Here is a 24,000-nt window from a genome sequence, read left to right as displayed (position 1 = left end):
TGAGGTAGAGAGAGAGAGTGGTAGAGAGAGCGGTATAGAGGTAGAGAGAGCGGTGGAGAGAGAGGTAATAAGAGAGAGGGAGAGGTAGAGAGAGAGGTGGCGAGGTAGAGAGAGAGAGTGGTAGAGAGAGCGGTATAGAGAGAGAGCGAGCGGTAGAGAGAGAGGTAGACAGAGAGAGCGGTGGACAGAGAGAGAGAGAGAGAGAGAGAGAGAGAACAAGAGAGAGAGAGAGGACCTCAGAGTGCCGTCCCTGTAGATTCCCTGATGGCTCCTTCACTGCTACGACCGAATGGAGTTTGCGTCACAAAGGCGCCTCAACACTTAAGCATTTATTAAATGTGTGACTGTCAGCTTCCCTCGCCTGGCTTCCAGACGCACAATAAATATTACATGGATTTATTAATAAAACACAGATTCCTTCGGACATGCGCAACTAAATCCATTAACTAATACCATTTTTTTTCCTTGTGCCGCTTCAGCGCTTGTGCTCAGGAGTGTGTGTGTGTGTGTGTGTGTGTGTGTGTGTGTGTGGGTGTGGGTGTCTTTAGACACACACAGCGTGCATGTTAGCGAGCGTGTGTGTGAGTGTGTGAGCGTGATGTCAGTGTGTGTGTGTGTGTCTTTGGCTGGGTTTAGAGGCTGTGTTTGACTCACACGGGGATAACGCAGAGGGGAGGGAGCCCCCACAGGGTGGAGTCAAAACACATCCAGAGACAATAACGTCAGAGGAGAACGACGCTAAACGACTGAGATAAAACATCTCTGGAGGAACAGCCCGGACCTTTCCCAGCGCCTCCGAGCAGTCGTCCCTCATCTCTCGTTTCCTCATACATATTTAATCGTGGTTGTGGTCGGTCTGCATGACTTATGATCATGGATGACTCAACAGTCACACAACAACAACAAAGGTTTTCATTTCTTCGGCGGTGTGAGGGATCCAAACCTAACTCTCTCTGCTGTCTTCACTAATTATCCATCAACATCAAAGCTCTTCCTGAGAGCTGGAGTGCGTCAACGGGCGTTGTGACTGAAGTGTACTGAAGTGATGGGCTAGCTTTGTTTCACTGTATGCCGTCACAATCTGCATGTCCATGTTAAATGGAAAATGGACTGCATTTGTATAGAGCTCTCTAACCAGTGGCCACTCAAAGTGCTTTACAATACTGCCTCACATGCACCCATTCGCGCCGACGGCGGTGTCAGACATGTAAGGCGACAGCCAGCTTGTCAGGCGCAGTCGGGGTGAGGCGTCTCACTCAGGGACACCTCAACACAAAGCTAGGAGGAGCCGGGGATCAAACTAGCAACCTTCCAGTTACCAGTCAACCTGCTCTACCTCGTGAGCCACAAGCATCCCCACCGTACCCCCATGTTGTGAATAAATGGAAGACTCCCGAGTGAACTGACATAACATCTGACCAGTTATACTAGACCAGCATCAGAACATGTCCAGCCCGGGACTGAAATGTGTTTCAGCACATCACAGGGCCGGGATAGACCCAGAACGCAGTTCTCATGCCAGGAAACAGAGCATAGAGTGTGTGTGGGGCGGGCTCGATGTAAACACACGTTCAGTGGCCTTGTTTGAGTTTGCCTTTTAAGGAAGAGCACTTTTTGGACAGGACGATTTTGTTTATGTTCCGTGTGGCTCACTTGCAGACTGAACAAAGGGAAACATCTCTGTTTACTCTGCGTCCTCTCCTCCTCTTTCAGTAGAAATTCTGTGTTTCGTTTCTTTTATAATATAATATTCCATCTCTCTTTTCTTTACCAACCACTAGATTTGTTGCTTTTGACGATGCTTTTGTTCTTAATAGGGGTCTGGGAGGTTTGTCACCAGTGTGTGTGTGTGTGTGTGTGTGTGTGTCTGCGTGTGTGTCTGCGTGTGTGTGTGTCTGCGCGCTTGTGTGTGTGTGTTTGTGTGTGTGTGCACGCTTGTGCATGTGTTTGCACGCTTGTGCATGTGTTCGCACGTGTGTGTGTGTCTGCACTTGTGTGTGTGTGTGTGTGTGTGTGTGCGCCTGCGCATGTGTGTGTGTGTGTGTGTGTGTGTGTGCGCGCCTGCGCATGTGCGCTCCAAAACCCCCCCAAAAAAAACCACTTTGTTTTTCAATTGATTCAGTGCCACGATCTGCATTCTAAATGAGACGGCGTGGCAGAACACCGCGGTGTGTTCTGTATGGCCGAGGGGCCATGACTCAACCCTCCGTACCATCACCTGGGGAACCGAGGTTCCACCGCGCGCACGCTCACGCCTCCGCGGCAGCAGGAGAACACAACACAGCCACACTCTCTTTGTTTGAATATGAACAAAATGGAGGACGCACATTTGAATAATAATGCCGGGCCTGAGGGCTGGTTGTTAAGGGTATTGGTCCCCCGATTTGAATACAGATTAAAAGAAGCACGACGTTGGAGGAGAGGAGGCATCAGAACCACATCCTGGCTCTAGTCCGCTCTCACCTCGTACGATGGAGGTTCACCCACTGCTCGACCATGACAGAAAGGAAGGTCACTGTATTGATCACCTCCCAATCATCTCTTGCTCAGTCCCTCTCTCTCTCTCTCTCTCTCTCTCTCCCTCTCCCTCCCTCTCTCTCTCTGCATCCCTGTACACCCTCTCTCAGCATAAGCACTCTCTCAGCGATTACGGAACAGAAATAATGCTTGCTGGAGACGGATAGCGAGGGTGTGGTGATGGAGCGATTAGGGAGGTATATGTTTGTATCTTTACATGACACACACTACATGATACACCCCCCCCGCCCCCCCCGTGCCTCCCAGAGGGCTGCGGATGGACATCATCACGTGCTTCTCAAGTGCTGTGTTGTTGCCGTGGTTGCTGCGCGTTTAGAGATGTCATTAGATAAATATTTCACTAGCGCGATGTAAACATGTTTCCGGGCCATCTCCGGAACACATAAACGCGCGAGGAATCGGTTTGTAAAACAGCCACGTAGGCTGTCCTACTGAATAACTGGCACAGCATCCCCCATGGTTTAGTCCCCCATTAGGGCTGTGTGGAAGTAAGTGTGGAAGTAATCAGTCTATGACCGGAGCTTCCCAATGACTTGCTTCCTCAATGCGGAATTCTCCACCAACATTCCCATGTTGACACTTAATTTGTCGGGCACTTAATGTACGCAATTATTGTATGTTGTGCGTCTGGCACATTTGCCCAGCTTTCCACTTTGCAAAGGAAGCATCACATTATATATTACACTTCCACCAAAAGAAAGATGGATTGGAATAATCGCCACTAACCTTTTGCATCGAAGAACTCCTCGTCGGAGCTGTCTACGGACTCCTGCGCGATGTTCTGCAGACACCAGTGGGCGGCGCTGTGCTTCCGGGCCGAGGCTGAGGGAGAACAGAGACCGTCAGCACTTCGTTAGTCAGAGACACTCAGGTGGACAGCGTCGCGTCAGTGGTGGCCATGTTCTGGTTTCACTTTCACTTTCACTCTTGTCGGATCAAAGAAGATGTGGGATAACAGGACGGTGAGGAGGAGGAACAAGCAACATACCAATCAGCCCTGGAGGGCAGGACCGCTCCACCTCTGTTGGATCTGACAACGTTGTTGATTTTTTTTTTTGTGGTCTCATCATGGTTCTTATTTTTGTTTGTGGTCTCATCATTGTTGTTATTTTTGTTTGTGGTCTCATTGTTGTTGTTTCAACAACAATGAGACACTTCAACACTACAACCTTCAACACTACAACCAGTAGGCCTCTGACATCAACACTACAACCAGTAGGCCTCTGACGTCAACACTACAACCAGTAGGCCTCTGACGTCAACACTACAACCAGTAGGCCTCTGACATCAACACTACAACCAGTAGGCCTCTGACATCAACACTACAACCAGTAGGCCTCTGACGTCAACACTACAACCAGTAGGCCTCTGACGTCAACACTACAACCAGTAGGCCTCTGACGTCAACACTACAACCAGTAGGCCTCTGACGTCAACACTACAACCAGTAGGCCTCTGACGTCAACACTACAACCAGTAGGCCTCTGACGTCAACACTACAACCAGTAGGCCTCTGACGTCAACACTACAACCAGTAGGCCTCTGACGTCAACACTACAACCAGTAGGCCTCTGACATCAACACTACAACCAGTAGGCCTCTGACGTCAACACTACAACCAGTAGGCCTCTGACGTCAACACTACAACCAGTAGGCCTCTGACATCAACACTACAACCAGTAGGCCTCTGACGTCAACACTACAACCAGTACGTTCTCTTTTAAGTTTTAAGTTTCCCTTCTGGGTCGGACCGTTCGTTTACGTTTCGTCCCCGTGTTAGGTTCACTATTCTCAGAGTAGCCCGGGGCAGCCAGATATGAAACAAATTGGCAAGCAGACACAGCGTGCTGTTGCCATGGAAGCAAGCAAACAACCTGGATCGACTGAGATTGAACCAGATTCTACCAGACCTCAGAAGCCTGGCCCTCTTCGGAAAAAAGGCTTCGTGACCCAAGCACTGCTGGAGGGTCGCAGACGGGTTGCATTTGAACGACAGAGACAGCCGAGAGCCTGGAAGGATTTCACGACGTATGCCACATGATGTGGTTTTTAATCTGCAAACTTGCAAACATTAGCTGATCGACTTACAATTAAGGACTCATCGTTCATATTCAAGAATGACCGTTGCTCATCGCTGGTCATTCTTAAGATATAACATTCACACTATTCTCAAAGTATAACGTTGCGCTCGTCTTGCGCCCCTGTTCGTTCAGTGCCCTCAACCTGGCAACCCGCTGAGCTTCGGGTCCAGGGAAGAGGGGGAGGAGGGGGCGGAGACCCCCCGCCGCCCTCAGACCGGCTGCGTCTCGCCACTTTCTTTGCAGCCTGCGGCCGGACCGCCAGTAGCAAGGGGAGCGTTGGAAGGACCGCCGAACACGGACGGGAGAGACCCGGCGAGAGTCAGGGACCAGGAGAGCGATGGTCCCAGCCTTAAGTGTGTCCGTGTGTGTGTGTCTGTGTATGGCAAGCCAATTTGACATAAATTCGCTAGATTGGATATGTGTTGCAGATATCTGCAATTCAGTTTCGCCTAGTCAAAAAGAACATTTTGGATATCCGCAACTACATTCCTCCTATCCACAATTGTCATTTCAGATATCCACAAAGACATTCCTCCTAGGAGAAATGACGTCTTTTTTGCCATTCATGTCTATGGGGTTTCTCATTACAGATATCTACAATTCAATTGCGGATATCCACTATGTGAATTACGGATATCTGCAACTGAATTGTAGATATCTGTAATTCCAGTTTGAGATATCTACAATTTGATTCTGACTAGTCATAATTCAAGTTCAAGATATCTTTAATTCACCTCAATTCAAGATATCTACATGTCCCTTTTCAGATATCTTAAATGAAGTTTTGACTAGGCAAAATTAAGTTGTAGATATCTCTAACTGGAGTTATGACTAGTCAAAACGACGTTGTAGATATCTCAAACTGGAGTTAGGGATAGTCAGAATCAAATTGTAGATATCTCAAACTGGAATTACAGATATCTACAATTCAGTTGCAGATATCCGTAATTCACATAGTGGATATCCTCAATTGAATTGTAGATATCTGTAATGAGAAACCCCATAGACATGAATGGCAAAAAAGACGTCATTTCTCCTAGGAGGAATGTCTTTGTGGATATCTGAAATGACAATTGTGGATAGGAGGAATGTAGTTGTGGATATCCAAAATGTTCTTTTTGACTAGGCGAAACTGAATTGCAGATATCTTTATCTGTCGTTTCGACTAGTCACAATTACATTACAGATATCTTGAATGAAAATTCCAACTATTCAAAATGTAATTACGACTAGTCAGAAAGAAGTTGTTGATATCTACAATGTTAATTCCGGATAGTCAAACTTAGTTGATAAATGACAATTCGGCTTGCCATAGTCTGTGTGCCTGTGTGTCGGTGTGTGTCCATGTCTGGATGTCAGTGTGTCTCGATGTCTGTGTGCCTGTGTGTCCGTGTCTTGTTGTGCGACTGCGTGCTTGCGCAATAAGTCCCTTCACAAGCTCTCATTTGAGCAAACGCTGGTAGCGTGAAGCTGTCTCTGCATCTCAGACATCGCTTCCGCAGAAAATTTCCAAAGCCAGTCCTTACGACTAAAAAAGCCAGCAGTGGAACGAGATAACAAACGCCGTCACTGTTTACCTGTGTAAGGACATGGTTCCTAATCAAAATGTCGATAGAAAGGGCTTTAGAGAGATGGTCAAAACACAAAACATATCCCAGGTACGCATTACCTGCCTGCACACACTTCAGCAAAATTGAGATGCCAAAACTATTCGGCAAGGTCCGCCAGCAAGTGGAAAAAGAAATCCATACTATTAAACATTGTGTTTTTAGTGTTTTTCAGAGATGGAAGTAACTTGAGAAAAGATTTAGCATTATTTCTATGTAGTTTTGCTGCATAACCAGTATTTCATTCCTTCAGAAGCATTTATATCGAAATTAGAAGAAAAAATTTACATACTGTGATATAATACCGTTACCGGTATTATACTGTATAATGCCTCAAATCATACCGTGATATAAATTTTAGTCCATAGCATACAGCCCTACTTTGACCCTCTCTCAGCTTCAAAGGCTGTCCTCCTACCCTCACAATACGTTTTGTTCTCTACCACAGACTGAGGCCTCGCCAATCATTGTCATTCAGACTGAATGCATCCAAAGCTTAGTCACAGAGATGGCTTCCATGGCTAGGCTACATAATATATGTGTATTGAATTACTTATGGTTTTCTCTCTTTGAGGCAATAAGAAATATCACACACACACACACACACAGGGGTACATTTCAGACAGAGCATTTAATAAAGATGTAAAAGGCAGACAGATACATACACATAAATGCTGTTTGTGCTTCTTGGCCGGAAAGCTACGCCTCGGGCCATAAGTGTATGATCTCATATTTCACCGGCTCAGTCACACTGAGTCCCGGGTGTATTATCTTCTAAGGGTTTTTCATAAAAGCGGGTTGGGGGTTTTCTTGAACTGGCTCTGATGGCGTTACGTTGCTGTTGGCCAGCTTCAGCTCCACGAGGCTCTCATTCCCTGGAATATTTAAGTTTGTATGAGGAGCATATTTGCTTCAAAAGGCCACAAAGTGGACAATAAGAATTTGAGTGAAAGTATGATCATTTCCCCAACTATGCTCGAGTGAGACCACCAAAATTGAATTACGCACGTTAAGTACACAACCGCAATGTAATGAGCAAGCAGCATTGTCGAATCATCTTATTAGTTTCACTTAATATCATCAACCCCAAAACGTGATTACAGCGAGCCCAGTCAGTCCAGACACAGGGTTTGGGTACGGAATGACCTTTTTAAATGGCTTGAATTATGCTGTCTGGGTGCTTTCGTCCTTCCTGCTATTTTCACACAAAAACCTGATCGATTGCTGGCCCTGAAAAGCGCCGGCCGGGTTCTGCGTGGGCTGTCTCTACGGCCTCACTGCCCCTCACTGCTGCTGCATGAGGTAACGCACTAACAACCTTTGGGGACATACAGCCATCCTCATTATTAAATTGATTAAATGCTAAAGCTGATTTTTTATTATTATAATTTTTTTCTCATGTGTTTTAAATCATTAAACCGGTTACCGGCGTAAAATATGGTGCGGGGGGGGGGGGGTTGACTTCTCAATCCAGCCGGTTGAACTGCTTCAATACCGTTATACTGTTGCAGGTATTCTCGACCCGCTGCTGTGCCTGCTCCATTCTCGTCGAGTGTCAAATTAGCATGCTATAAATCTCTCCACACATCCAAGTGAGACACACACCACTCCCCCCCACCCCACCCACCAAAAACCAAAGGGCACCCAATAAGGCAGCCCCAGCTGTGTGCAGGCTGCAGGGAGACAAGCAGGAGTATATCGTTTTGATGTCATGGATCAGAATAAACCGACTGGCGGACTCAGTGCCCTGCATCATATAAAGAGGAAAGCCTGTAATGCTTTCCTCCCGCGGGTTGTGAACGGAGCGGCTATGAGAAGATCTTTCAGTCTCTCTAGGTGACACAGAGGCCCAATGCACACACAGTGCACAACGATGCCCTGGCATGCTTCAGAGTGTGTATACGTGTGTCAGTGTGTGTTTGTCAGTGTATGTGTGTGTATCAGTGTGTGTGTGTGTGTGTGTGTGTGTGTCAGTGTGTGCATCCGTGGCCTACTGGTTAAGGAGTTGGACCGGTAACCTGGGGGTGGCCAGTGTGTGTGTGTGTGTGTGTGTGTGTGTGTGTGTCCTCACATATTGGGGGGGAGGGTGCAGGAGCCATGAATTGGAAATAGCTATTAAAAAGCCCCTCCAGAGATTTAATTAAAGCCCGTTCTGGCACACAATTAAAATCCATTACCTCGTCCAATGAGAAAAAGATTCATCTTGGTCCGAGAAGCTAAATCACTCACTCGTCACCCTTGACATGAAAAGATCTCGCCCTTCTTTTCTTCACCTTCCCCTCGGCTACTCCTCCCTTTCTGGGAACACCTGAACAGGGACAGCTCACCTCCGTCTCCACAGACCTCCACAGGTCCATCAGTCGCAGTCTCTAACCCGGGACTCCAGACAGAGGGAAGTGCCCTGACCTAGTTTCAGCCGAGCCGACATCATGACGACAGCGAGTTGTGCCGTGGTGCGTGGCAGGCGGTGCTTTCCTTCGGTTGCTATGTATGGAGTACAGCTGCGGAGGAGATGGGGGGGGGGGGGGGGGGGGGCGATGAGGCGGGCAGTACGGCGCCCTGATGAAAGGGTGATGCACCGGCAGGCCTGACGGCAATTGCTGCTTTTATGTTATGATCGCCGTCCACCTATCAATTTACTCTCTGGTTGTTATTTTTGGTTCTGGGTCGTTTGTCGGGGTTGGACGAGGTGGGGGGTGGAGGTGGGGGGTGGAGGTGGGGGGTGGAGGCCGTACAGCTGCTGGTGCCAATGGGGGGACAGAAGCCAGTTCCAGCCAGCCTGGTACGAATGACAGGGGCACAACCTGAACATGGTGCCATGGTGGGCGGCGTGATGGGGCCGTGGCATGTGAGGGTCACACACACAAACACGTTAGTCACACGCACACACACACACACACACACACGTTACAGTCCCGTGTCCCACACACACACACACACACACACACACACTTGCATACACACACACACGTCACGCTCACACACCCACAGGTCAAACACAGGTCACATACACATACAGTACGTCACACAAACAGACACACACGTCACGCACACGTACACACACGTCATGCACACATACACACACGTCACACACACACACACACACACACACGTCACTCACACACACACACACACACACACCTAGGGATACAGGGTCTCCGGTGAGCGTCCCCTTTGTGTGTAACAAGATGGTCAGACGAAGCGTGTGGCAGTGTGGAGAAAGCAGGTCAACCCCAAAGACAGCTGGTCCTAACAGGACGGCCATGTCCCTGGGGGGTCTACAGGTGGCCTAGTAGTGCTTTGGGGAACCTTTTTCTGACACAAAATGCTAGAACGGTGGAACGTGACGAGCGGTAGTGCACCCACCACTTGTGATTCTGTAAATTGGACCGCACCACTTCAGCCTTGAAATTACCATAAGGTTAGCGTTCCCATTAGTCACTGTTACGTGGATTACCTCAGAAATCACATCCTCCCCCATGTGAGGAGCCATTGGTGCACAACTGTGTTCTAAATATGAGTTCACCTAGACTCTGCATAGCCTCCCCCTTAACCCCCCCACTCCCCTCTTATACACTTATTGTATGTTGTACGTCCTGGCACTTAATGTGCGCACTTATTGTATGTTGTACGTCCTGGCACTTAAAAATAGTTCTTAGCATCGTGTAGCATCTTACCCTAGCTCTCTCTGTTGTATACGGGGAATGGGTTAACCTAGCGATTGTTAATGCTTGGCACTTGGTTCTATGAACATCCTTACTGTACCGACAGAGATATATTGTTGATCTCCTTCTTCTGACAAATGTACTTATTGTAAGGCGATTTGAATAAAAGCGTCTGCTAAACGCCCTCCATGTAAATGTTAAAGGTTGTATCAGCGATGTTGGGCGACGTCCCTTCTGTTGGTGTTCGAAGCGAGATCCCAAACAAACAGAGCCAGCTTGCCCCTCCCTTCTGTGTTTCGTGCATCCAGAAAAAACTACCATGAACGTGCATTTCTAACCCTAACAGCATCCGATTTAAAATCGATCTATCTTTCCATAGCCTTCCCGATACTTCTTGGAAAATACACGTTGATATTCCCTCACCCTCCTCATCTTCCTCTTCCATTCAGTGCACGAGTGCAAAACCCCACCACACCCGCCCCTTGTCGGTGATTGGTTGGAATACTATTTATTGAGGTTTTGAGTGGTTGGTAGTACCATTTGTTTTTGTGTATGATCTCGGAGCACAGGCTGCCTACAGAGACACATTTTTTTGACGGCCTGCTTATGGGGCGGGCAGCTAGCGGTCGTGAGGAAAGATCAGATGAATGTGATCATTGATGTTTCGGCCTAGCATCACTGATACAACCTTGAACGTAAATGACTCGTTGCACCAGTAAGGAGAGCCACACTCCCTGTAACTAGTCTGTGTGCTCCATGGCACTGTCCCCTATGGTGAATGATGGCGAATGGACTGCATTTATATAGTACTGTTCTGACCTATGGCAGCTCAAAGCACTTCACACTTCACACCCGTCCATACCCCGACAGCTCTGTCAGCCGTACCTCGACGCAGCAGCCAGGGTTAGGTGTCTCGCTCAGGGACACCTCCGACCTGTGGCTTGTGAGTAGCCGGGGATTGAACCAGCAACCTGCCGCCCACTGCCAAACGATAACGTCCCCGTCCCCCCCTCAGCACCCGGTAGCAGATGGGGTTTGTGAGGTGCCAGATGAGAGAGACCCCCCCGCCCACCCTAGCCTCACTCCTGACCCGCAGTGCTGCCTCGGGGGGGGGGGGGAGGGCAGCTGCCTGCGTGCTGGGACACAGACCCCGTGTGCCTCCACATGACAAACAGCCATTACTTTTAAATTAACACTGCTTTGTATGCTCAAATACAGTGACAAGAGGTCAGGGGGGCCGAATGCATTAGCGGGCGCCGCTGTTTAATTCAGTGCGACGCGCCGACGGCTGCTGGGTGGGGGCAGCCTGGCGCCGAGGGCCATGTGGTGCAGCGCACGACGGCCGTCTGTTCTGCACGGCGGCCGCCACGCGTGCAACAGGCGGCAGCGGATACACAACGCTTTGCAGGTGCAAAGGACAGCCACAGCGCAACCGTTGGCGTCACAAGACCAGTGCAACAGCAGCAACGCAACTGCACATTTATGTTTACATTTAGGGCATTTAGCAGACGCTTTTATCCAAAAAGACTTACAATAAGTTCATTTTGTCAGAAGAAAGAGCTGTCGGCACAGTGAGGATGTTCACAATCGCTGGGTTAACCCGTTCCCCGTATACAACAGAGATATCTAGGATAAGATGCTACACTATGTACTATTTTTAAGTGTGACGTACAATGTACAATAAGTGCATAAGTGGGGTGTGGGGGGGCTATGCATAGTCTAGGTGAACTCTGAACAAGGGTTAGAAAGAATATAATGATTCTTGTTTCCATGAGCTTATACACTAATTGAAACTATTGAGACTACTTAATTCTACACTCTTAATTTTATTATTATTATAACACATTATAAACTGATTCTGTGGGTGTGAACAGCTCATATTAGAGAGAGAGAGAGAGAGAGAGAGAGAGAGAGAGAGAGAGAGAGAGAGAGAGAGAGAGAGAGAGAGAGAGAGAGAGAGAGAGAGAGAGAGAGAGAGAGAGAGAGAGAGAGGGGGAAGATGAATTGTTATGTCGAGGGCTGTAAGTGTTGCTGCCAAATCTCAAAAAGCAGGAGGGAACAGTTGATTTGTTTTGGACAACAAAAGTAAAACCTGTTCCAGTTCTTTAAAGAGTCTTTGGAGGAGAAACACATTCTAGATAAATGGTGGCCTAGTGCCTGGTGGACCCGTTCACTCCGAGGCCGTTGAAGGAGCCAGAGGTCCTGGAAGGGAAAGTGAGGTATACGTCAATGAGCAGCAGGTATATTGGTTTAGCACTTTGCCTGCCTACGGGCAAATGGGTTCCAACCCACAACCTGTTGCCTGTCAGTCAGCTGGAAGTGACCTGGTTTTCTAAAAGTTTTGGTTTTTCCTTAAATATTTTGCAGTATCAAGTTGGCATATAATCGTGCCCTATCACGGGATGTCACTATACTTAGAGCTCCTTGACTTTTGTAAAGAATGATGTGTTTCAATATTTGGGTAATGTAGGCTACGAGCACGTATATAGACCAACCTAGGCAATCTGCAGTTTTAGAACTGCACCGATACCACCTTTGCCACTCATCCTTTTTTCTTATAGTTTAATCTTAGGCCGGTAGTTTGAGGTCAAACAACAAAGTATTGACGTGCAACACGTTGACCCTTTAGAGCCTAGGACGAACGAGAATGACCAGAAAGTGTCCAGACAAACCGCTACTGCCTTGCTTAGCGGAGGGGAGGGATAGGGCAGTGTAGCAGACTGAGAGACTGCTGGAGCAGAACCCTGCTGTTGGGCTCTTCTCGGCCCCATCTCCTCTCCTTTGACAATGATCTGTATCCGAGGTTTGGTCCAAAGTCCAAAGTCAAAGTCAGTTTTATTGCCCAAATTTTTTCAAAAATGTGCAAGATAAATATAGAAATCTAAATTACGTTTGTCTCTGACCCACGGTGCAATAAGTACAGAGGATAACATTTGGTAAAATAAGTAATATTTACAATAAATAAATTCTAAATAGTACAAAATAATTCTGAATAGTGCAAGGTAGGCAAAACAAAACGGTATGTGTACAATGAAGTTAAACTGTCCACTGCAGATAACCAAGTAGCACCACTAGCCTATTTCAGTATCAGATCAACAGTATGGGTATCAGCCCAGCACACCAGACGTCACTCGCCACGGGGGAGTGAGAGAGTGAGCGAGAGAGAAAAAGACATAGATAGCATCAAAAAAAATAAAACGCCCCGCTTCCCCATAATTATTATTCGGAAAAAAGATAAGATGCCCATACCAATTATGAGACATTGAAAACAGAACTAGTTAGTGGGCGTACCGCTGGCACAACAACGCAAGCACAGAGCGGGAAAGGACAGCCCTGGAATCAAGGTAAGGCCACGCCATTGGGTGCGTTGCAATGAACAGAAAGTAATAAAAAAAGATTAGCTCCCGGTTGGCTGGATTGGACTGGACCGAGGCAACCCCAATGTACCCCGGACCCCACCCCCCCCCCCATCAGTCTCCCCCGTCAGCCCGCCCCGCGGCCGCTCAGGCAGACGGGGTCACAGGCCTCCGAGTCTGGAGGGAAATAACCACGGCGACCCACGCTCCGAGTCCTATCAGCCAGGAGGGATTCTCACGGCGAGGCGCGTTGCGTCATGACTCTGATTGTGATTAACTGGGAAGAGTTAGATTTATGGCTCAATCGACAGAAGTAGATTTTCCACCCCCAGGATTTTAAGTACAGATAGACAGAGTTCGCACAGTTCACCTTTTCCTGATTCACTGAGAGAAAAAAACGCACCATGGAGGGTAATGTTGATAAGAAAAACGCCAGCGACTCCCTGGAGAGATGCAAGACGGATGGCGGTCTCGTGGCCCGTAGGAGAGGAAGACGTATGGATGTACACTCGACCGATCCTTTAAAGGGTTTCTGTTGACCTGCAGGAGCAAGGTTTCGCTTTGACACCTGTCAGGACTACAAGCAGAAACTGACACTGAGTTTTGGACTCTAACCTTATCTTGTAGAGTGTGTGTTTAATCATGATAGGTGTTTATATCTTATCTTTATTGCCCAAATTAACATTGTTGAAATTGCCATTGTTTTGAACCTGAGGTGTACATTAACCTCTGTTACATACTGTTAACAATAACCAAATACCAACATGACAGGACAAGCAATAGCCTATTCTGAATTCAGAAATAAAACCAACCAATTTGTCTCAATGTTTTCAACGTTTGTAAGGTAATAACACCTGATGTTAACATAATGTTATCACTAACATTGTCGTGGTAAAAGGCGCTTCACTAGCCCACAAGAAGTTAGGAGTTCCTATAAAGCCTCCCTCAATTAGATTCCTACGAATCCAGCGACGCATTAAGACCCCTCCCGAGCGATTCGACGGCAGTTCAGAAGAGGAATTGCGCGCTTCTATTCCCCAGAGACCAGGACTGAGTTGGCGTCTCTCTGGAGTCTGCATGTCCACTGCAGACTGGTTTGTGGCTGACGGCAATGGACAAAAATCTAATTCAGGGTGTCTTCCAGGCATTATGTCCATTGGGATTTAGTGAGCAACTCTTAATAGGCAAGTGAGGAATGGATGGATAAATGAGTGGATGAATGAATGAATGAATAGATGGATGTAAAGGCAGTTGGGTGGAGGATGGATGGGGTTTAGCATGCCTGGCTTAGTGGGTCTGGGTACATACATCCCCGTGCCTGAGCCAATTAAAACAAAGATTCTGTCTTAAGAGAAATCGTTGTGTTCACTGCGAGCGATGCCTGCTCTTTGCGTGGCTGTATCCTTGTTTCTAGGACAACTTCAGTGCCACAATTTCTCTTTTTAGGACCGAACAAGACAAGCCCCGACCAGAATAATGAGGGCTCCCGCGGTTACGCTGTTAGCTCATTACCAGTGGGGTCAGATTTGTTTCACTGAACTGAAAGTGTAATAAAACCACAGCCAAATGCACGGACCCACTTATTAAAAAAAACATGTGACTCAGATACAATTCCACATTACACAGATGAGGAAGGTCAGCTGTCCAACAAAAAGTACAATTATTCATGATTCATACACGTATATTGGTACAGTTCCAAACAGAATAACTAACTAAATGACCACTACAACCAGGTTGCTGGGCAGCTACTGTAGTACCTGATAACATTTGGCCTAATTTCCAGGTAAACAAATTAGCATGACAGTACTGTCTTACAAACCACACTAAACACCATCCTAGCGGTGCTATTTTGGGTTGTCTAGGACTAGTAAAGGGTTAACATCGTCGTAGTTTTCTAACGCCGACATCCAAAAATAGAACAGACTGGAAACAGAAGAATACAACAGAGAGCTGATTTAACATTTAACGCGCCTTTTTTCCTCTTCGTCCTTAACATCACGCAAAGTCGCACCCGCGTGACCGCACGTGAGCGGGAGAACGCGGGAGTTTGATCACTAATCACGACCGAGGACCCGTTCTGCGGACCGCGCGCGGCGTCGCATGCGCACGTTATTCCCATCACGCATTCCTACAGATCACCTCCACGAGCCGCTCCGCGCGCGAACGTCCACAATACGAGCCACGGTTGACTCATCACCCCCCGTAACGGAAAACCCAAATCCCAAAACCCGAAACCCGAGCGGCACACCGAAAATATATTACGAATTCGTGCCAAATTCGTACGACGGCTTACCTTTGCCCCGCGGTTCCTTTGACATGGCGCCTTCCTCTCCGTCGCCCAACCGACCGAAAATGCAGTTAGGAGAACCGGTATGCTAATGTTGTGTGATAGTTTTGGCGGGTCTGCGCTGGCTCCTTCCTCCACCTCCTCCTCCTCCTCCTCGGTCGTCCTCGTGCCTGCACCGTGGCGCGTGCCAGGCGAAGGTAGAACGGGCACAGAGCTACACGCGCGGCGTCGGGGTCTGCTGCTGCTGCTGCGCCGTGCGCATACACCTGTGCTGCGCGAGTAGACCCGGACTCCGCCGCCGCAAGGTCCACATACTTCAAGAAACTGTGTGTGTGTGTGTGTGTGTGTGTGTGTGTGTGTGTGTGTGTGTGTGTGTGTGTGTGTGTGTGTGTGTGTGTGTGTGTGTGTGTGTGTGTGTGTGTGTGTGTGTGTGCGTGCGTGCGTGTGTCGTCAGTTCCCAGTTCTTCCCAGTATTCCCAGACTCCAGCCTCCAGTGGTGCGCTGGTTATCAACCAGTAGACTCAAGTCTCAAAGTGAAGATTCAGCTCACGAGTTTCCTGTGATGTCATCCTGAAGCCGTTATTACCCTGATGAAATATTCATTATTATGGTATTTGATGGTTTCAATCTTATGTGAAAATATAAGGGAAAAAAATGTAAAAATGTAAACCGAAAATTGTAGTTAATTATTCATGAGTTCAACGTCCACTCAAATGAAACGTCCATTTGTAACCAATGAAATAGCTCTGCATGGCCTCTATCAAAACCGGTGCTTACCTATTTAGCAGATGCTTTTATCCAAAGCGACTTTGTCAGAAGAAGGAGAAACAATATATCTCTGTCGGTACAGTAAGGATGTTCATAGAACCAAGTGCCGAACACTAACAATCGCTAGGATAACCCGTTCCCCGTACACAACAAAGATAGCTAGGATAAGACGCTACACAATGCTAAGTACTATTTTTTAAGTGCCAGGACGTACAAGGTATACGTCCTGGCACTTTAAAAAATAGCACAAAGCGTACAACATACAATAAGTGCATAAGAGGAGTGTGGGGGGGGGGGGGGTAAGGGGGGCTAAGCAGAGTGTAGGTTGACTCTGAAACAAGTGAGTTGTGTTCAGAGTCTACCTAGACTCTAGTTCAGCCCTGGAACACGGAGGTCTTGATTCTGACCAGCGGACGCGAGGGAGGAGAGGGCTTCAGGCCTGGGGAGACGGCGAGACGGATCCGGCTGATTGCAGTCCTCGGCTTCCCTGACGGCCGCTGCTAGCGAAACAAAGGGCTAATTGAATTAAGGTGAAGTCCATCTAGCGGAAGCAATCTCCTCCATGTCACAGAGAATATCCATCAACACGCGTTTCACCTCCACTGTATTCTTTTTTTTAAAAGAGGGCATCACTTATTTATCACTAACAATGTGCTTTCCCCAACAAAAACAACGCTTTCCCTAGAAGGATTTATCAAAGGTAAGGCGGACACGATGGAGCCAACAGCTACGTTTTAGTTTCATGTTTTTGAACGTTGACATTCCAACCTCGACCACCACCTGGGACATGGTTTGACCGGGGGGCGGTGGTGAGACGTGGGCCACTACTGCTGAGCGTGAGGGTCCCCTCGGTCAAATGTCTGGGAAATAACACGGGGTTTATGAATGATCGTACATAACAAACTCTGTAGGTGGCGGAGAAGTAAAAAAGAAAAGCTGTGTCACGTTTTGAACTACACACTTTTTACATCTAGTTTCGACTGAGTTTTTGGATTGTCGGTGCCGTTAACATTAATAATCATTTACTACTTTAACAGCACCGACAATCCAAAAACCCAGTCGAAACTAGATGGAAAAAGTGGAGGCCAACCGAGTGGCTGTCAGCTCTCTGAAGGCTGCTCAGCACACAGAACAGAGATGGAGGTTTCACATCATCCCCTCATTAATAGTTTCACATAACTCCTTGAGATTGTAACTGTGAAAAAGATGTGTTTCTCCTGGAGCAGTTTCTGAAGTTCATCTCTGAGGCTCTGTTTGTGTCTGAACTCATTACACCATGTGGTCCGATCGAAACAGGGTAATGAACAGAACTTGTGAAATGCTTGACGTGTGGTGACGTGATTCAGTTATTTATTCAATTATAGATTAAAAAAACGGACACAGTGTCAAACCTTAACACATATTTGAGCGTCCCTAACTTGAAGGCCTTTAATTATGTTTGGATTTTAACATTGTCATTAATGTCCGCAGTAATTGTAACCTTCCATCATGCCGGAAGCCAAATCCTCAATCAACAAGAATGATTATTCCATTGCTACTTATAAATCATTACTAATAATTTATAATTATTTTAGACATCTCCGCACCTGGTGATTTCCATGTATAGAGCCTGGAAGCTGACCATGCAGTATGCTGATGAAACGCAGTCTCCCTCTCTCTGTCTCTCTCTCTTTCTCTGGCTCTCTATCTGGTGTTGGGTAATCTATTGTGGTGTTTGTGGGTTCTCTCTCTCTCTCATAAGCAATAAATCCTGCCACGGTCAGCATATCTTTAATAAAAAACTTTCAGTGCGTCACACCCCTTTCGTTGACATTTAACATAATCCTCATCCTTACATTTTCCCTCTACTTAAAACCGGACCCTTATGCCTCTCCTCACAGAGGTCGACAGAGGTCAGTGTGTTTAACTACTTCTCTCGTGGGCCATTGGCTTTCAAGTTTGCAACAAAACAAAAACGGCTCAAAAAACCAAAACATTTTGGTTCAGAAAGGAATCCGACAGCAGGATGTAATATTTATTTTTACAAATCACACATACCGAAAAGCCCTCCGCTGCTGTTTTTCTAACACTTAAATAAACAGGAAACACTCGATTTAAACACCTCTCCTAGAAGTGACGTGAGTCCTTCAGCAGCTACAACGCCGCCGTAGCTCGTTGATTAGTCTCACAAATCACACAAACGTCTGACTGGACGGGGGTTTCACTTTCGCTTCGTATTTCTATCAACCAATCATGTCGCTGGAGGCGGGGGTCTGTTAGTGTGTGATTGACGAGGAGCAGTAAACTGTGATCAAGTGTCTGTAAAGCCTTCAGATCAACACCACGAGGATGATGGCCGCTGTCAAAATTAATTTTGTCAAATATCTCCGGAACAAAACAGGGATCAAGGCGTAACCGCCCCCCCCCCCCCCCCCCCCCCAAGTAATGAAAATGGCCGAACTCAAGGAGCGGCACCAAGGATGCATTAGAAAATATCACTGCCCGCAATTGGATAATACTACGACCAATCAGAAGAATACAAGGGGTGACGTATCCAGACCAGCGGAGCTAACCAATAGATAAGACTCTTGCCGTATCCGGTCGGTAAAACAGCAACGCTTTTGGCCCGCCTATATGAGATACACCGATGTGATTGGTTAATGTTCTGGGCCAGGGGAATCAGGGAGTGAGTATATTGCTCGTTCCCAGAGTGACTTGCTGAGCAAATTCAAATTGTGCTCTCGCGAGAACCATGGATTTCCAAGGTAATCTGCCCAGGTTCCAACCCTAATGACCTACTGTTGCATTCTCATTAACACGTTCCTCTCTACGGCGCTTGAATAAAGCTCCATTACCGCAAATGGCAGCCATTAGCAAAAGCATCTTCCGAACCCATCAGCACCTCACAGCTGAAGAGGGTGCTGAAGGCAACGCTTTAATGTCCTCGGCCACACCGCCGGGTGGAGAGCAGCGTTCAACCGCCAACGCTTATTGTCAAGATTATGTGTCGGCTGTGCGGCAGAAAGGCTGGCCCTGAGACCACTGAAATCACGGGTAAAACCACTCATTGGCTGAAATGACCAAGTCCACAAGTCCACATGATATTATATTTGAAGAAATTGGGTTAAGGAATTGGGGGGGAGGGGGGGTGGGGGGGAAGGAGAAGGAAACTAATAAGTAAAAAAGTAAATCCAACACGCAAATAAAGTCTGAAACGCAGTTAAGAAACATTTCTCCCCTATTTTTTAATTCAGCACATTCATGGTTTATGAACAGGAAATTCAGTTTAATATGGCAACTGGAATACGGATAAAACAACAATATATTTGAGGTACTTTGATCTTTATTAACAGTCCAGTAATTAACTGTTCCATAATGGACAAAAACATCTGCCGGGGTTGGGACAGAAATACACAGCTGTCGTCACATCAACCCCAAAACTCTGACCCGCTGCAAGCGAGTGTGAACTCATTTCCTGGGCGGTCGCTGCTCCGAGAGAAAAGAAACACAATCTGTTGGAGACCGGCGAGCCGGCAAGTCTGCAGACGCCCACGCAGAAGACAGAAGGGAAGGGGAAGAATCCCGCGGGGCTCGTCCGAGTCCAAGTGATCTGAGCAGGGGCGTACTTAGTCATTTGGGGGCCCAAGGCAAACCCAGTCATTGGGGCCCTCCACATTCTCGTTCTGCACTGTATATTTAAGCAATAGATCACGACAGGCTGTGGTATACGGTCATTATACCACAGTTAAGGGGCGTTGTCCGTCCCGACGTGCAGCGGAGGGACGGCGATAAAACGGTATAAAACGGTTACGTAAGTATAGCGAAATGAAAGTCATAGACACCCTCAATTTTGAAAAAGCTAGAAAGTCGGAAAAGCATTTTTTTTAACAAATACAAAAAAGTAGTCCCTCCTGGCTGCCGGCAAAGTGTACGGCGGTTGCTATGCAACACACTGTAGCGTCCTTCAGAGAGAAGGCTAGGCTAAAGACGGTAGCTTGGTTCGCCGGCAATTTAGCCTACTATCGAGTTCACTCGAACTCGATAGTAGGCTAAATTGCCGACTGTGTGCCTATTGCTTTGCAACATTTCCACCCTCTCCAGCAATCAACATGTTTTTTAGGCTTCAGTGAACTATGCTATTGCGTTTATATATAAATAAACAACAGTTCAAGTTAGGCGCGGAGTGATACTGAACTCTGTAAACTGAACGGGCGTCATAGCTGTGTGTATACGCTCAATATACAACAGTTGGGAACCAATCAGATCACTTGATTTAAGCCACCCGTTTTATAAATATATATATATCGTATAACTCCGCTTCATTTTCTCAACCCGCGCCAACTAGTTTGTTTTGGTACCGTCTTCCTGAATCAAGCCTGCACATGCGCAGTAACATGGAATAGTCCATTGCATGAGAAGGGAGGGGGGGGCAGTCAAAAGATCATGATAGATTAAGCATTTTTATGGATTTTTAAGCGCGCAAATTAAGACTAAAAAAATAATTGCTTTAAATCGAAGAAAACTTTATTAATCAGTTTTGTATGAGACGTTTGGGGGCCCCTGGAAATCTCGGGGCCCCAGGCAATTGCCTGTGTTCTGTGTTTGCCTAATGGTAGGTCCGCCCCTGGATCTGAGTTCTACAGCACCGCCTGCCCCCCGTTCCCAGACGCTCCCCTAAGGCCCGCCGAACATCTGGACTTTCATGTTCCTCTCCGTGGTTTGAGATGTCCGCGACCCTTCCTTCCTCCTCTGGGGAGAAATGTATCCCCCCCCCCATTTACTAGGCACACGGCTCAGCAGCACCAATGTTACCCGGACCGCAATAAGGATTATGGAAATGCTTATCCACACACACCACAATGAACCTGAAACACAGCACAGCCATTTTGTAGGCATTACAGCCGACTTAATGACTTCAATAAAATTAAAAATATATAATTTTCAGGTATCCCTGTTAGATTAGAGTAAAATAAGCCACAAAACAAACATTTGAGTAAAGGTTTAAGCCAGGGCAACTGGATGTGTTTTGGTATTGCGTGATGACAGTACAAAGGTGTGGGTAATACCGCTCAGAGATTCAAACCAATAGGTCGTTCATCTTCTAATCCTCTCTAATGCCGCTCTCTCGGGGCTTATATAAACCAACTTTCCCCTGCGGGATTCAGCCACAGATAACCTCCTCATCACCGCCTCCCACTCTCTCTCTCTCTCATCGCCGGTCGATCCGTTTCAAAACACAAACTCATTCGCTTCATCATAGGAAAACCACGCTTTTATTCCCTCCCCCCCCCCCCCCCCCAACAAAAAAAATATATTTCCATAATGTAATAAATAAAGAAATACATGTCATGCTTTGATTTACATTTTAGAAGGAGCAGCAGAGCGCCTGAGTCCATATCCTGAGAACTAAGTCCAAAATAAAAACATTATTTTACAAACAAGTCGACGACCAGCGCCCAGACGTCTGCGGTGTCCCTGGTGGGTGTCCCTGGTGGGTGTCCCTGGTGGGTGTCCCTGGTGGGTGGTGGTCTCCAACGCCAGGCCCCGTGAGGGAGGAGGAGGAGACCAGGAGGAGGAGGAGGAGACCAGGAGGAGACCAGGAGGAGGAGGAGGAGGAGGTGCGGGTGGTGTGTCCGCCTCACGCCTACGCCAGGCCCGGTGACGGAGGATGAGGAGGTGGAAGAGGAGGAGGAGCTAGGCCAGGCCCGGTGACGGAGGATGAGGAGGTGGAAGAGGAGGAGGAGCTAGGCCAGGCCCGGTGACAGAGGATGAGGAGGTGGAAGAGGAGGAGGAGCTAGGCCAGGCCCGGTGACAGAGGATGAGGAGGTGGAAGAGGAGGAGGAGCTAGGCCAGGCCCGGTGACAGAGGATGAGGAGGTGGAAGAGGAGGAGGAGCTAGGCCAGGCCCGGTGACGGAGGATGAGGAGGTGGAAGAGGAGGAGGAGCTAGGCCAGGCCCGGTGACGGAGCTGGTGCTGCGGGCGGGGCTGCTGGGGGCGGGGCGGGCGCGGGGGCGGGCTGGAGGAACTCGGAGGTGAACACAGCCTCTGCGTAGTCCTCACAGGCCTCCTGGAACTCCACCGCCACGCCGGACAGCGCCTCCTCCAGGAGCTGCTCCGCCAGGCTGGAGGAGGAGACCGGGAGGAGGAGGAGGAGACAAGGAGGAGGAGGAGGAGACCAGGAGGAGGAGGAGACCAGGAGGAGGAGGAGGAGACAAGGAGGAGGAGGAGACCAGGAGGAGGAGGAGACCAGGAGGAGGAGGAGACCGGGAGGAGGAGGAGGAGGAGACCAGGAGGAGGAGGAGGAGGAGACAAGGAGGAGGAGGAGGAGACCAGGAGGAGGAGGAGACCAGGAGGAGGAGGAGGAGACCGGGAGGAGGAGGAGACCGGGAGGAGGAGGAGACCAGGAGGAGGAGGAGGAGACCGGGAGGAGGGAGGAGACAAGGAGGAGGAGGAGGACAGGAGGAGGAGGAGGAGGAGACCAGGAGGAGGAGGAGGAGGAGGAGGAGGAGGAGACCAGGAGGAGGAGGAGACCAGGAGGAGGAGGAGACCGGGAGGAGGAGGAGGAGACAAGGAGGAGGAGGAGGACAGGAGGAGGAGGAGGAGGAGACCAGGAGGAGGAGGAGGAGGAGGAGGAGGAGGAGACCAGGAGGGAGGAGGAGGAGGAGACCAGGAGGAGGAGGAGGAGGAGACAAGGAGGAGGAGGAGGAGACCGGGAGGAGGAGGAGACCGGGAGGAGGAGGAGGAGACAAGGAGGAGGAGGAGGAGACCAGGAGGAGGAGGAGGAGACCAGGAGGAGGAGGAGGAGGAGACCAGGAGGAGGAGGAGACCAGGAGGAGGAGGAGGAGACCAGGAGGAGGAGGAGGAGGAGACCAGGAGGAGGAGGAGGAGACCAGGAGGAGGAGGAGGAGGAGGAGACCAGGAGGAGGAGGAGGAGGAGGAGGAGGAGGAGGAGGAGGAGGAGGAGGAGACCAGGAGGAGGAGGAGGAGACCAGGAGGGAGGAGGAGACCGGGAGGAGGAGGAGGAGACAAGGAGGAGGAGGAGGACAGGAGGAGGAGGAGGAGGAGACCAGGAGGAGGAGGAGGAGGAGGAGGAGGAGGAGACCAGGAGGAGGAGGAGGAGGAGACCAGGAGGAGGAGGAGGAGGAGACAAGGAGGAGGAGGAGGAGACCGGGAGGAGGAGGAGACCGGGAGGAGGAGGAGGAGACAAGGAGGAGGAGGAGGAGACCAGGAGGAGGAGGAGGAGACCAGGAGGAGGAGGAGGAGGAGACCAGGAGGAGGAGGAGACCAGGAGGAGGAGGAGGAGACCAGGAGGAGGAGGAGGAGGAGACCAGGAGGAGGAGGAGGAGACCAGGAGGAGGAGGAGGAGGAGGAGACCAGGAGGAGGAGGAGGAGGAGGAGGAGAAGGGAACATTGAGGTTAATCTTTAGCTTTATTACACAACACTGCTCAGACCGGTGCAAGAGGAGGATGAGGAGCAGGCTCAGGAACACTGTGTTGTTATGACCGGTGACTCATGTTATAAATCACAAAAACAGACTTTGTTTTGTTTGTTTTGTTAAGATTATGGAATTAGGGTGTTTTTTGGGTTGATTTTATATTTGAACGGAAAGGGACCAGGAGCAATGGAAAAGGAGAAGGATTGTTTCCTCAAAAAGGAAACGTCATTGGTGATCTTCTGGAGTTATCAACCTCTGACATTTGCTAACATTTCTTATGAAG

At 48.6% G+C, this 24,000-nt stretch overlaps 1 protein-coding gene across 1 annotated transcript in view; it reads right to left on the bottom strand.

Moving 5' to 3' along the window:
- pitpnm3 (PITPNM family member 3) overlaps positions 1–15,565 on the bottom strand; it is a gene marked incomplete at both ends in the record, with an annotated part of 115,049 nt that extends 99,484 nt beyond the window's left edge. The window contains 2 exons of the mRNA XM_084467227.1: positions 3,265–3,360; positions 15,541–15,565. Of these exons, the coding sequence (XP_084323353.1) occupies positions 3,265–3,360; positions 15,541–15,565 (121 nt within the window). The remainder of the gene's footprint in view (positions 1–3,264; positions 3,361–15,540) is intronic.
- Between the last annotated feature and the right edge of the window lie 8,435 nt (positions 15,566–24,000).

This window comes from Micromesistius poutassou, assembly GCF_964030765.1.
Source record: "Micromesistius poutassou genome assembly, chromosome: 4".
NCBI classification, from domain to species: Eukaryota; Metazoa; Chordata; class Actinopteri; order Gadiformes; family Gadidae; genus Micromesistius; species Micromesistius poutassou.
The sequence above is the reverse complement of the archived record's forward strand: the minus strand, read 5'-3'. Positions and strand labels throughout refer to the sequence as shown.